General features: G+C 51.5%; 1 protein-coding gene across 3 annotated transcripts in view; it reads left to right on the top strand.

Annotated features, from left to right (window-relative positions):
- vaspb (vasodilator stimulated phosphoprotein b) overlaps positions 1 to 12,889 on the top strand; it is a 120,038-nt gene extending 107,149 nt beyond the window's left edge. For 2 of the 3 annotated variants that reach the window (XM_073029367.1, XM_073029368.1), the window contains exons 10-14: positions 5 to 50; positions 376 to 438; positions 5,900 to 5,966; positions 8,189 to 8,246; positions 11,384 to 12,889. In XM_073029367.1, coding sequence (XP_072885468.1) covers positions 5 to 50; positions 376 to 438; positions 5,900 to 5,966; positions 8,189 to 8,246; positions 11,384 to 11,418 — 269 coding nt within the window. In that variant the 3' untranslated portion in view covers positions 11,419 to 12,889. The remainder of the gene's footprint in view (positions 1 to 4; positions 51 to 375; positions 439 to 5,899; positions 5,967 to 8,188; positions 8,247 to 11,383) is intronic. The other variant, XM_073029369.1, reaches the window with a different exon arrangement.
- Positions 12,890 to 13,371: the final 482 nt, after the last annotated feature.

The raw sequence follows: 13,371 nt of genomic DNA, 5'->3' as shown, positions 1-13,371 counted from the left end.
TCAGAGTCGGTAAAGAGACCGTGGGAGCGAAACGCCTCCACAATGCCTAGGTGAGTGGGAAAGTCACGTTGGGTTCATGCCAAGGACCTCACTCCCCTCCCTCCCCACTCTCCCCCTCCCTTCCTCCACTCTCCCCCTCCCTCCCCACTCTCCCCTCCCTCCCCACTCTGCCCCTCCCTTCCCCCTCTCCCCCTCATGCCCCCCTCAACACCCCACTCTGCTCTCACCCCCAACCCCTCACCTTCACCCACCTGCGCCACCCCACCCCTCCTCCTCCCCACCCCTCCTCCTCCCCACTCCAGCCCCATCTTAATAATGACGTTCAGTTTTTCACCATTCACCCTCTTGTTTGACCATTTTTATCTCGACCTTCAGAACTAACTCCACTGCGAAGACCACAGACTCGTCCGGAGGCTCCCCGAGCTCGGTTTCCCATAGGTACTCGGCATTTAAAGGGTGCAAATCCCTGTCTCTGGCTGACGCTGTGTGTAGGAGCATCGCGGGAGCATTTCAACCAAGGGTTAACCACTTGGGAAACCACTGACAGGCCCTCTAACCCATTTCTTCACCCATTTTCAGACAGGTTAATGTGCTCCCCCTCTGGATGGCCAGCTTTGGACATAATGACATGATTTGTAGAAGGTTTAGAGCAGGGGTCCCCAACCAGGGGTTGGTGGACTCCTTGCTTAATGATATTGGTCCATGGCGTAAAAAACGGTGGGGGCCCCTGACTTCGAGATGAGAAGAAGAGAAATAGTTTCACCTGGAGGGTGGTAGGCGTCTAGAACTTTTCTCCTCGAGGTGGTGGGGGTCGGGTACTCAGGGCAGAATCCCTTATCACATTCGAAGCAGGGGGGGAGTTTAATAGCGAGGCTGCCACCCGCGAGCTGGAGGGTTGGATGAGACACAGTGGGCTGAACGGCCTGCGCCCAGTGCAAGTGATGGTAGCTGACGATATCTCCATTCATCGTGGGCAGCAGAGGGTCGCCTCGTGTGGAGAGGGCGCAGAAGAGGTTTACCAGGATGCTGCCTGGATTAGAGGGTGTGAGTTCTAAGAAGAGGTTGAATAAACTTGTGCAACTCACGCAAAATGCTGGAGGAACTCAGCAGTTCAGGCAGCGTCTTTGGAAATAAATAAACAGGTGATGTTTTGGGCCGAGACCCTAAGAAGGTTCTCGGCCTGAAATTTCGACTATCTATTCATTTCCGTCGACACTGCCAGACCTGCTGGGTTCCTCCAGCATTTTGTGTGTGTTGCTCAGGATCCCCAGCGTCAGCAGACTTTATTGTGTTTGTGAAGCATCACCTTGTGATGTGGTGGGTAGGGGGTATCAGAGGTAAGGAGCGGTGGGTGCGAGGCGCGACCTGCCAGGGGTGGCGGTTGAGGGGGATATGTCATGGGCACTTGAGACAGAACACGTCCCGTGGATGACAGAAAAACGGAGGGGTGTGTGGGATTGCAGACACCAGCGAGACTCACACACGAACGCTGGGGGAACTCGGCAGGTCGGGCAGCGACAAATACTGAAATGAATAAACAGTCGACGTTTTGGGCTGAGACCCATTCGGCCCATTGAGTCTGCACTTCCATTTCATCATGGCAGATTTATTAACCCTCTCAACCCCAATCTCCTGCCTTCTCCCCGTAACCACTAATGCCCTCACTAATCAAGAACCCATCAACCCCTGCCTTAAATACCCAATGACTATGATAAATTAACCACCTTCTACCTAAAGAAATTCCTCCTCATCTCCATTCTAAATGGACGTTCCTCTATTGTGAGGCTGTGTCCTTTGATCCTAGATTCTCCCACCATCAGAAACATCCTCTCCACATCTCCATCCAGACCTTTCAATGTTCGATATGAGATCCCCGACCCCCTTATTCTTCTAAACTCCGGTGAGTACAGGCCTGGGGCCATGAAGAGTCCCTTTCATTCCCAGGATCATTCTCACCAACTTCCTGTGGGTTCTCTCCAATGCCAGTGCATCTTTTCTTACCTAAGGAGCACGACACTGCTCACAGTACAGGTGTCCGCCTCTTTACAAATGTCCGCTTTACGCCACTTCGCTTTTACAAAAGACCTACATTAGTAACCTGTTTTTGTATTACAAAGAGGATTTTCGCTTTTACAAAAATCTTCACGTATAAATTAATGGTTCTTCGTTTTACACCATTTCGGCTTAAGAAATGTTTCATAGGAATGCCCTACCTTTGTAAAGGGGGGTGGGGGGCACCAGTACTCCAAGTGCAGTCTGACCAGTGCCATATAAAGCCTCAGCATTACATCCTTGACTTTATACTCTAGTCATCTCAAAATAAATATTAATATTGCATTTGCCTCAACCTGCACAAGGACTCCCAAATGCCTTTACACCCCTGATTTTTGAATTTTCTCCCCATTTAGAAAATAGTCTACACTTTCATTTTGTCTACCAAAAGTGCATGATCATACACTTCCCAACACTGTATTCCATCTGCCACTTCTTTGCCCATTCTCCTAATCTGTCTTAAATCCTTCTGCGGATTCCCTGCTTCCTCAGCACCACTCGCCCCACCACCTCTCTTTGTATCTTCCTCAGACTTGGCCACAGAGCCACCAATCTGTCATCCAGATCATTCACACACAATGTGAAAAGAGGCCCCAACACCAACCCCTGCAGAACATCACTAGTCACTGGCAGCCAACCAGAAGAGGTCACCTTTATTCCCACTCGCTGCCTCCTACCAATCAGCCAGTCTTCTATCATGTGAGAGTACCTTTCCTGTCATACCATGGGCTCTTGTTAAGCAGCCTCACGTGCAGCACCTTGTCAAGGGCCTGAAGCAACACCCACTGACTCTCCTTTGTCCATCCTCTCTGCTATTTCCTCAAAGAATTCTAACAGATTTGTCAGGAAAGATTTTCCCTTGAGGAAACCATGCTGACTTTGGCCTATTCTTCATGTACCCCGAGACCTCATCCTTAATAATTGACTCCCAACGTCTTCCCAACCACTGAAGTCAGGCCTTTAATTTCCCATCTTCTGCCCTCCTCCCTTTTTAAAGAGTGGAGTGATATTTGCAATCCTCCGGGACCATTCTCGAATCTAGTGAATTTCCAAAGATCTGACTAATCAAGAACCCATGAAAGGTGAAAGATCATTACCTCTGCAATCTCTTTGACCACCTCGTTCAGAACCCTGGGACGTACACCACCTGGTCTGGGTGAAACGTCGGCTGTTTATTCCCTCCATAGATGCCGCCTGGCCTGCTCTGTCTGTCGTTCAGTAGTTCCAGCATCTCTTGTTGTTTTCTGTGGCGCGTTGGAGGTTGGGTGAGACCTGATAGAGGTTTAGGAAATTCCGACAGCCAGACTCCATTTTTCCCAGGGTGGAAACTTCGGATAGTAGAGGGCAGAGCTTTACCGAAAGAGCGGAAAAGTTTTACGGGAAGCATTTTTGCATGGAGAATGGTGGATGCTTGACATGCGTTGCCAGGTGTGGTAATAGAAGCAGATTAGTCACATTCCCGTCCCGGGAACCACGGACCCTTTTGCTTAACGCCATAGAAAAGGTTGGGAACTCCTGCGTTAGATAAGATACATGAAGATAAATGCAACAGGGGGATATGGACCAGGTGCAGGCAGGAGGGATGACATGATTTGGCATCATTGTCCAGGGCTGTGCGCAGTTGGGGCGGGGGGGAGAAAATCACTGTCCAGATCAGGCGGGGTGGGGGAACTCACTGTCCAGATCAGGCGGGGGGGGGGGGGAGAAAATCACTGTCCAGATCAGGCGGGGGGGGGGGGGGAGAAAATCACTGTCCAGATCAGGCGGGGGGGGGGGGAGAAAATCACTGTCCAGATCAGGCGGGGGGGGGGGAGAAAATCACTGTCCAGATCAGGCGGGGGGGGGGGGGAGAAAATCACTGTCCAGATCAGGCGGGGGGGGGGGGAGAAAATCACTGTCCAGATCAGGCGGGGTGGGGGAACTCACTGTCCAGATCAGGCGGGGGGGGGGGGAGAAAATCACTGTCCAGATCAGGCGGGGGGGGGGGGAGAAAATCACTGTCCAGATCAGGCGGGGTGGGGGAACTCACTGTCCAGATCAGGCGGGGGGGGGGGGAGAAAATCACTGTCCAGATCAGGCGGGGTGGGGGAACTCACTGTCCAGATCAGGCGGGGGGGGGGGGGAGAAAATCACTGTCCAGATCAGGCGGGGTGGGGGGAACTCACTGTCCAGATCAGGCGGGGTGGAGGGAACTCACTGTCCAGATCAGGCGGGGTGGGGGAACTCACTGTCCAGATCAGGCAGCTTACTGTTGGCAAGAAGGCCGCAGTGCATTTCTCAGTCACAGGCCATCAAGCAGGCGTGCTAGCCTGTTGCTGAAGTGGGCCTCGCCCCGCCCCGCCCCTCGTGGCATTTCACCCTTGGTTGTGTGTCTCTCACTGCTGGAAAGCTTCTGCGCAAACAGCTTTGGCTTTGGTCTGCCCTCGGGCTCCACCTGCTCGTGGGGCCCGGCAGTTTACGCTCCTGGGCCTGGTTCAGAAGGTCGAGGGTTCAAGCCCCTGGTGGAAGAGGTGCCACTCGGCCAGGATGTTAAGCCAAGCCTTCCCCCGCTTTCTCCTGTAGATGGGAACCAGCTTGCTATTTTTACGTCCAAAAAATGGAGGCCAGAGCTTATTGCTTGGTTAGCTTCACTGGAGGTCTGGTCGTTGCTGCTGTTGTGGGATCTTGCTGTGCATCCATTGGTGGCTCTCTTTCTGACATTACAATGTTGACCCCACCCTGGAGGTACTTGATTGTCCAGGACCTGGTTCGGGATAACGAATGGGGCAGTGAACCACCAACGTCTCCATTGCGATTGTCATCATCGGTGTCCCAAACTCACCAACCCCTTCCCAAAGCATAATCGCACCGAACAAAGCTCTGGAGGAACCCAGCAGGTCGAGGAATAAACAGTCAACAGTCCTTCAGACCGGAAAGGAAGGGGGGGGGGTGAAGGCGGGGAGGAATAGAAGCTGACATAGGTGATAGGTGAGACCAGGTGGGGTGGAAGCGAGTTGAGGCCTGAGGAAGACTGTGAAAGGTGGAAAACGCCTCCTCGCTGGCAGGTGATAGATGAGTCCAGGTGAGGGGGGAGAGGGGATGAAGAAAGAAGCTGGCAGATGATAGGTTGGACCAGGTAAGGGGGGAGGTGAGGGAGTGCAGGGGGATGAAGTGAGAAGCTGGGAGGTGATGGTCGGGAGAGATAAAGGGCTGAAGAAGAAGGAAGCGGATAGGAGAGGAGAATGAACCATGGGAGGAAGGGAAGGAGGAGGAGAACCAGAGGGGTGGTAAGGAGAGAGGAAAGCTTAGAGCGAGTGGGGTCCCTTCCCCCTGTTTATGCCTCCAGTTAACCAAGGAGGCAGAGTGTGTGTCTGCTAATTTCATCAGTTCTCCCACTGGCACCAGTGGCAAACGCCATCGAACTGTCCCTCGATCGATTGTGTTAAAGCAGAGTCTGCCTCCTGGGGCTCCCTTGGACTAGTAATGTGAGAGACACAGGGAGGACTGGGGCCACTGCCCCTCCTTTCAATAGGATCACAGCTGACTATTCACCTCAGCACCAATTTCCTCAGGTAAGCTCAATTCCCTTCATACCCAAGAATCCCCCCCCCAACCATTGTTCTCCTAGCCTCTGAAATTTGGACCCAGTTCTCGACCGTAAGTCCAGTCCCTGCCTTGGCTGAGGGAAGGCCGAGGCCATATTGGCTAGGTTGCCGTGGCAACCATCGCCTCTGCTCAGTTTTGAGTTTGCTGCTGTGCCTGTTGCTCGTGTGCCTCTCGCGCCATTTCCCTCCGCATCTCCGTGACACCCTGGATCATACTTTTGTGTTTGCAGATGTATATTTTTTCTCTCTCTCTCACTCTCCAGAGTGAAGCCCACCCATAGCGCTAACGAAGCGAGCTCAGAAGATGGCGATGCCGATCGGATGAAGCAGGTGAAGTTCCCCTCGCTGCTTTCCACCCACTTCCCCGCTTAAAGATTAGTCTTATATTTCTCACATGTACATCGAAGCCTACAGTGCAACATGTCACTTCCGTCAGCAACCAGCACAGTCTGAGGATGTCACAGTCAGTCGGCAAGTGTCACCATGCTTCTGGTGGCAGTGTGGTAGTGCAGCGGTTAGTGTAACGTTTTACAGTGCCAGCGGCCCCCCAGATCTTTCGTTTTCTCCTGCATTCCAGAGGCATAGGGGTTAGGGCAACTAAGTTGTGGTCATGTTACGTTGCCCATGGAAGCCTCTGTCTTGTCTCCCCTGGGGCTGTTCCTCGCTGGGTCTTGCTCATCTACAAGGCTGCAGGCTCCTGCCTGTGACCAGGCCCGGCTGACCCACACCGACAGAGAAATTCTCTTCTCAGCAAGACATTTTAGGAACAGCTTCTTCCCCTCCGCCGTCAGATTTCTCAGTCGTTCAGGAACACCACGTCTCGATTTTGCACCCCGTTTTGCACTGTTCATTTAATTTTTGTTAAATATTCTTCTTGCGACTTAATAATTTTATGTCCTATGATGTACCGCTGCCCCAGTGAGGCCCCCTGTTAGTCGGAGTCGACCGTGGGTTTTGTGTCCTAGCTGTGAGCAAGCCAGGACAATACAATGTGGAGAGCAAGCTGTTGCCCGGTAACAGGCTGCCCCGGCCACGCAGCCGATGAATCCGAAGAAACAGCAAAGACCGATACAGTTTGACACCAGCAGCGTCACAGCAGTTGCCAGTCAGTGTAGGACTGCCCTGGGGACTCCAGCTCCAGATTTTTCCCTTGGGGTTTGCCCCCCGAAACCTTCCCCGTGAGTGGATAGAGCCACAGTCAGCGGAGGTTTGAGATTAGAGGAGTTGCCAACCACGGCTGGTGCCTGAAACAGCTGGCCTTAAAGAGCCAGTAACCCACCTTTGCCCCTTCTCCTGTCACTAGAAACTGTTCCACTGGGCTTAGTCGTTAAGCCACACGGGAAAGCCAGGAGCTGGACTTGGTTGTCAGAGGCTATTGATTGTAAGGTTCACGTCATTGAGAGCATTTAAAGGGTAGTGGAAGCTACAACTCGGCTATAACAAATTTAAGGAACCCGCTGCCGCACAAAGCATATTTCATGATATATGTTGGTGATAATAGACCTGATTCTGATTTTGAAGACATTAAATTGCCTGCATATTTTCCACTTGTTTTCCATAAGCTATAAGACATAGGAGTAGAATTAGGCCATTTGGCCCATCAAGTCTGTTCTGTAATGTGGGATCCGCAATACTTTGAGCCAACATCCCAGCCTATTGTGACCGGTTCAGTATCATTGTGGGAACTTGCTCTGCGCTAATTAAAGACTGGTTTAATTTGTCACACGTACCTTGAGAGATGCAGTGAAATGCAGCGTTTATATCCGATGATAACAGTCCGGGGATTGTACTTGGCGCAGCCCCCAAGAGTGGCCACACTTCCGCCACCAACACAGCGTGCCCATGACTCACTAACCCAACCCGTACGTCTTTGGAATGTGGGAGGAAACCGGAGCACCCGGAGGAAACCCACTGTACGACCGTACAAACTCCTTACAGACAGCGGCAGGAGCGGAACTCTGTTTGGTGATGAGTGGCGCTGTAAAGTGTGGCGCTAACCACTACACTACCACGTTGCCATGGTTACTGCAGTTCCTCAGAGACCAGGATTCGGAAAATGCCGGACTCCCATTTCCCTCATAGCCCCTTCGCCTCCCCTCTTGCCCTCCTCCCCTTCACCGCTGACTTCCAAAAGAGCACTACCACACAGAAACAGGCCCTTCGGCCCATCTAGATCGTGCCGAACTGCTGTTCGGCCTAGTCCCATCGACCTGCACCGGGACCGTAGCCTTCCATACCCGTCCAGGTGCTTAACCAAATCTCTCTTCAATGTTGAACCCACGTCCACCACTTCTATCAGCAGCTCGTTCCACACTCTCCCCACCCCCCGAATGAATAACTTCCCCCTCAGGTTCCCCTTAAATATTTCACCTTTCAACCTTAACCTATGACCTCTGGTTCCGGTCTCAGCCATTCTGAAGGGAAAAGGCCTGCTTGTATTTACCCTATCAATGCCCTTCATAATTTTTGTATCCCTCTGGAAGACGTCCTTTCATTTTCCTGCACTCCAGGGATTTAATCCTCTTTTGTTCCCCACTGTGTTTCCTCTCCAGGAGCTGCTGGAGGAAGTGAAGAAGGAACTGCAGAAAGTCAAAGACGAGATAATTGAAGGTAGGGGTCTCCTTGGCGCTCTAATGCAGTAATGTGCCAGGGGCAGTGTGCCCTGATGGAATCAGATTGCTTTGCTGTAGGCCATAAGGGATAGGAGCAGAATTAGGCTGTTCGGCCCATTGAGACTATCGCACCATTCAATCATGGCTGATTGACTCTCAGTGGCCACTTTATTAGGTACAGCTGTGCACCTCATCCGTTCAGATATCAAATCAGCCAATTGTGGCGGCGACTCAATGCATAAAAGCATGCAGATACGGTCAAGAGAAAATCTGCAAGAAGGGTCTCAGCCCGAAACGTCAACAGTGCTTTTATTTTCCATGGATGCTGCCTGGCCTGCTGAGTTCCTCCAGCATTTTGCGTGTGAGACACGGTCGAGAGGTTCAGTGGTTGTTCAGACCAAACATCAGACTGAGGGAAGAAATGGGATGTGGGTGACTTCCACTGCAGAATGATTGCTGGTGCCAGATGGGGTGGTTTGAGTATCTCAGAAACTGCTGATCTCCTGGGATTTTCACACACAACAGCCTCTCGAGTTTACGGAGGATGGTGTGGAAAACAAAAAGCATCCAGTGAGTGGCATTTCTGAGGGTGAAAACGCCCTGTTAATGAGGAGAACGGCCAGGACTGGTTCAAGCTGACAGGAACTGAAATAACCACGCTTTTAACAGTGGTGTGCAGAAGAGCATCTCTGAATGCACAACATGTCGAGCCTTGAAGGGGATGGGCTACAGTAGCAGAAGTGCCACAAACATACAGTCAGTGGCCACTTTATTAGGAACGAGAGGTAACCGTAACCCTCACTAATCAAGAAGCTATTCGTTGGTGAGGCTGAGTGGCGTCACCGGCTAGGCAGGGCAGCAAAGAAGGTATTGGGCACGCTGGCTTTCATCAGTCAGGCTTTGGACGTTATGTTACATTTTGTAGAAGACAAAATTGAAGAGGTTGTACTTGGAGTATTGTGTCCAATTTCCATTATCCGGGCATCATTACACAGGAAGGATTTATGAAATTGTTGCTAGTTGTTGAAAGCTTTAGTTACAGGGAGAGATTGGGCAGGCTAGGACCTTACCCCTTGGAGCACAGGGGACTGAGGGGTGACCTGACGGCATTCAATTCAAGAGGACTAGAATCTAAAAGCAGGAATATAATGTTGAGACTTTATAAAGCACTGGTGAGTCGTCACTTGGAGTACTGTGAGCAGTTTTGGGTCCTTTATCTAAGAAAGGATGTGCCTGACATTGGAGAGGATTCAAAGGAGGTTCACGAGGAGGATTCTAGGATTGAAAGGCTTATCATATGAGGAGCGTTTGATGGCTCTGGGCCTATACTCACTGGAATTCAGAAGAATGAGAGGGAATCACATTGAAACCTATTGAATGTTGAAAGGCCTTGACTGAGAGGATGTTTCCTATGGCGAGGGAGTCCAGGACCAGAGGGCACAGCCTCAGAATAGAGGGGTGTCCATATAGAACGGAGATGAAGAGAATTTTCTTTAGCCAGAGAATAGTGAAACTGTGGAATTCGTTGCCACAGGCAGCTGTGGAGGCTAAGACTTTTTGTATATTTAAGGCAGAGGTTTATAGATTCTTGATTGGTCAGAGTATGAAGGGATACGGGGAGAAGGCAGGAGATTGGGGCTGAGAGGAAACTTGGATCCGCCATGATGAAATGGTGGAGCAGATTCAATGGGTCAAAAGGCCTATTTCTGCTCCTATATCTTATGGTCGACGTGTTGGCGCGTGGCCTAGTGGGCAAGGCATCAGACTAGTAACCTGAAGGTCACTGGGTTCGAGCCTCAGCTGAGGCAGCATGTTTGTGTCCTTGAGCAAGGCACTTAACCACACATTGCTCCGCGACGTCACCAGTGCCAAGCTGCTTGGGTCCTAGTGCCCGTCCCTTGGACAACATCGGTGGCGTGGAGAGGGGAAGGCCTGCAGCTTGGGCAACTGCCGGTCTCCCATACAACCCTGTCCAGGCCTGCGTCCTGGAAACTCCAGGCGCAGATCCATGGTCTCTCGAGACCGACGGATGCCACCACATCTTATGGTCGAGTAAGCATCTTTGGAGCATTGAGGGGAGACGAGAAAGCAATTAATTCCATTAGAGTAGCAGAGATCAAATATTAAAACTAAAACTTAGAAATACTCAACAGGACAGGCAGCATCTGTAACAGGAAGTCCATGAGTGATCCCAGGAATAAAAGAGTTAATGCATGAGCGGCGATTAATGGCTCTGGGCCTGTGCTCACTGGAGCTTAAAAGAATGAGTTGGCGGGGAGGCAATCTCATTGCAACCTATCGGATGTTGAAAGGCCTCGATAGAGGGGATGTGGAGAAGCTGCTTCCTGTCACTGGGAAAGTTCGGGACCAGAGGGCACATCCGTTGAGACCAGAGATGAGGAGGAATTCCTTTAGCCAGAGCGGTGTATCTGTGGAATTCTTTGTCGCGGACAGATGTGGAGGCTAAGTCACTGTGTATATTTAAAGTGGAGGTCGATAGATTCTTGATTAGCAAGGGCGCCAATGGTTATGGGGAGAAGGCAGGAGAATGGGGTTGAGAGGGAGAGGGCAGGAGAATGGGGTTGAGAGGGAGAGGACAGGAGAATGGGGTTGAGAGGGAGAGGACAGGAGAATGGGGTTGAGAGGGAGAGGGCAGGAGAATGGGGTTGAGAGGGAGAGGGCAGGAGAATGGGGTTGAGAGGGAGAGGGCAGGAGAATGGGGTTGAGAGGGATAATAAATCAGCCATGACGGAATGGTGGAGCTAGCTTGACGTGAGGATTGCCAAATTCTGCTGCTGTGTCTGATGATCTCCTATCAGGTGAAACAGAGTTAACGTTTCACCTCAGAGATTTAGATTCTGTGATTGGGAGAAATCTTTCCCCTCTCCAGAGGCTGGTGGACCCCCCCCCCCCCCACCCAAAGGGGAGGCAGAGGCCCTCGCCGTATGTACACAGTACTGGGAGTAGACTTAAAGAGCAGGGCCGCGTAAGGCCGCGGCCTGCTGCAGAGTTGGCGTTTAGACCGGGGGGGGGGGGGGGGGCGCCTCCTTTCCTCTGCCAGCACGAAGGTGATGGGCAGAGTGGCCTGCTGTTGCTACTTTCCTTAACGCCTTTCTACTGTTGCCTGCCTTCCAGCTGTTCGGCAAGAGGTGCGCCGCCTGACTTCGTAAGAGTTTTCGCGTCAGTAGCAGCGAGCGTCGGACCCGCCAGCAGCCAGACATGAGCCCGCCGTGGCCAAGGAGCACAAAAGACTTATTTTTCAAATCTCGAAAAGGAAAAAAAAATAGTTTGGATGGGGAATGATAAGCGCACCTCTACCCAGTTTCAACAATGACTTTCTGTTTGTTTCATTTGTGCCTTCTTTATTAATTCTGCCTTTTATTTTTGGATTTCTTGATTATCACTCAAGGTATGTATGACTTTCCTCATATTAAAATAGTGGTGAGGGTTTTTGTTGACTGTTCATTAGCTTTCCGGCTGTAGAAACTTCCCAATGTAATTTTATTTCCCGGTTTTGTGATCGACTGAGACAGACAAGTGGGGAGACGTTATGATTGTTAGTTGTAAGGGGTGGATTTTAAAAGTGGCCGCAGTCCTTTGTATATTGAGTGTTCGACCAGTATTCGTTTACTGGTCAGTGTTCCGGGGATGTGCCCAAACTGAAATGCTGGTGTGGCCAAATGTGTAAAATGGAGCTGTCCAGATCGTGTTTCCATCCGGAGAATCCGCCTCGGCTTAATTGTGTGGCTCTGATACTGAGTGTCTCCCTCTCTGAAATCTGCCGCGGTCAAGGATGGCTAGGCTTCGCTCGAGGCCTGTTGAGGTCGTCATCGTCTGTTCCCTCCCTTCCCCTGTTCCTCGCCCACCGCGCCCCTCCCCAACACCGAGAGAGTGAACCGCTGGGTGTAAGTAGGAGCCCTGAGCTGCCCCAATCCCCCAACCCCCTCCCACCCCCTTGGGTCTGGGGTCTTCAGTACTCGATACTCCTTCGAGTGAACAATGTCTCGGGAGGGGGTGGCGGTGTCCCATAATGCAAGCCCTGTTTAAGTAGGCGCCGGGCAAATGCAGATACATAGATCACGGTGGATGTGTGTCTGTAACTGGACGGGGGAGCGTTACAGCCCAGGAGCAATAAAATGAGGCTCTCCAGTCGCCACTGGCTCTGCCAACTTTCCCATTTCAATTAGCTGCGATACCGGGGCGGGGGAGTGGGAGACATCGTGCTCGCGTGTGGCAGTGAAGGGTTCTCCTTCAGGGACCAGGCCTCCTGAGATCAAAGTAAAGCCTCTTTGTTGAACAGTCATAGCCAAAACTGACCCTGGGAGTAGTGAGTCTCCTCCCCAACTGTTTATGCACCTTTCTGGGGCCGAGGGACAGATTCATTTCCGTCTGCTGAGAGTCTAGCCTGAAGTCTCACGTGGGTTTGGGAAGGGGGTAGGGTGAGGAGAAACAAGGATCGGGCTTATCACATTGGGATTGGGAGGGATTCTAGTTAGCTTCGTACGTGTACGTGATTGCCGACTTGAACTGGGATGCTCTATCTGTAGGTTGTCCATTTTGGCTTGTGTTTTTTTTATATTATTTTCTATAAAGTGTAAACACTGGATGCCTTTATATTAAATACAACTGCTTTTGGTTTGATCCGAGGTGGCTCTGTTTGAATTCATTCCAGTATTCCAGGATTTGTCTCATTGGTTCGGCTGCAGGTCGATGGCTCGGGGCTAGCACGGACTAGATGGGTAGAAGGGCCTGTGCCGTATGGCTTTATGGCATGAGCATCGAAGCACACATCATTTTGTGCCGGCGACCTACGCAGTCTGAGGAGGGCAGCCCGTAGGTGACCCCACACTTCCGGTCCAAAACCAACGTAGCACGCCCACAACTCACTAACGCGACCCCGCATGCCTTTGGAGGGTGGGAGGAAACTGAGGAAACTCCTTAACGATGGTGGCAGTCGTTTAACCAGGACTGCTGGCGCTGTAAAGCGCCACGCTCCCTGGCGGCCATTCTCCGTCCTTTTACTGTCAGCAGGGTTTTTCTCGAGTAAGGCAGACTGTGTTGCCAAGGGGGGTTTTTCTTTCAGTTTGCATGCAGCTTCTGCGCCCAGCATTAACCCTCGAGGC

Source organism: Hemitrygon akajei, chromosome 25 (assembly GCF_048418815.1).
Source record: "Hemitrygon akajei chromosome 25, sHemAka1.3, whole genome shotgun sequence".
NCBI classification, from domain to species: Eukaryota; Metazoa; Chordata; class Chondrichthyes; order Myliobatiformes; family Dasyatidae; genus Hemitrygon; species Hemitrygon akajei.
Note: the sequence above shows the minus strand (reverse complement) of the source record. Positions and strands in the feature narration are given on the sequence as shown.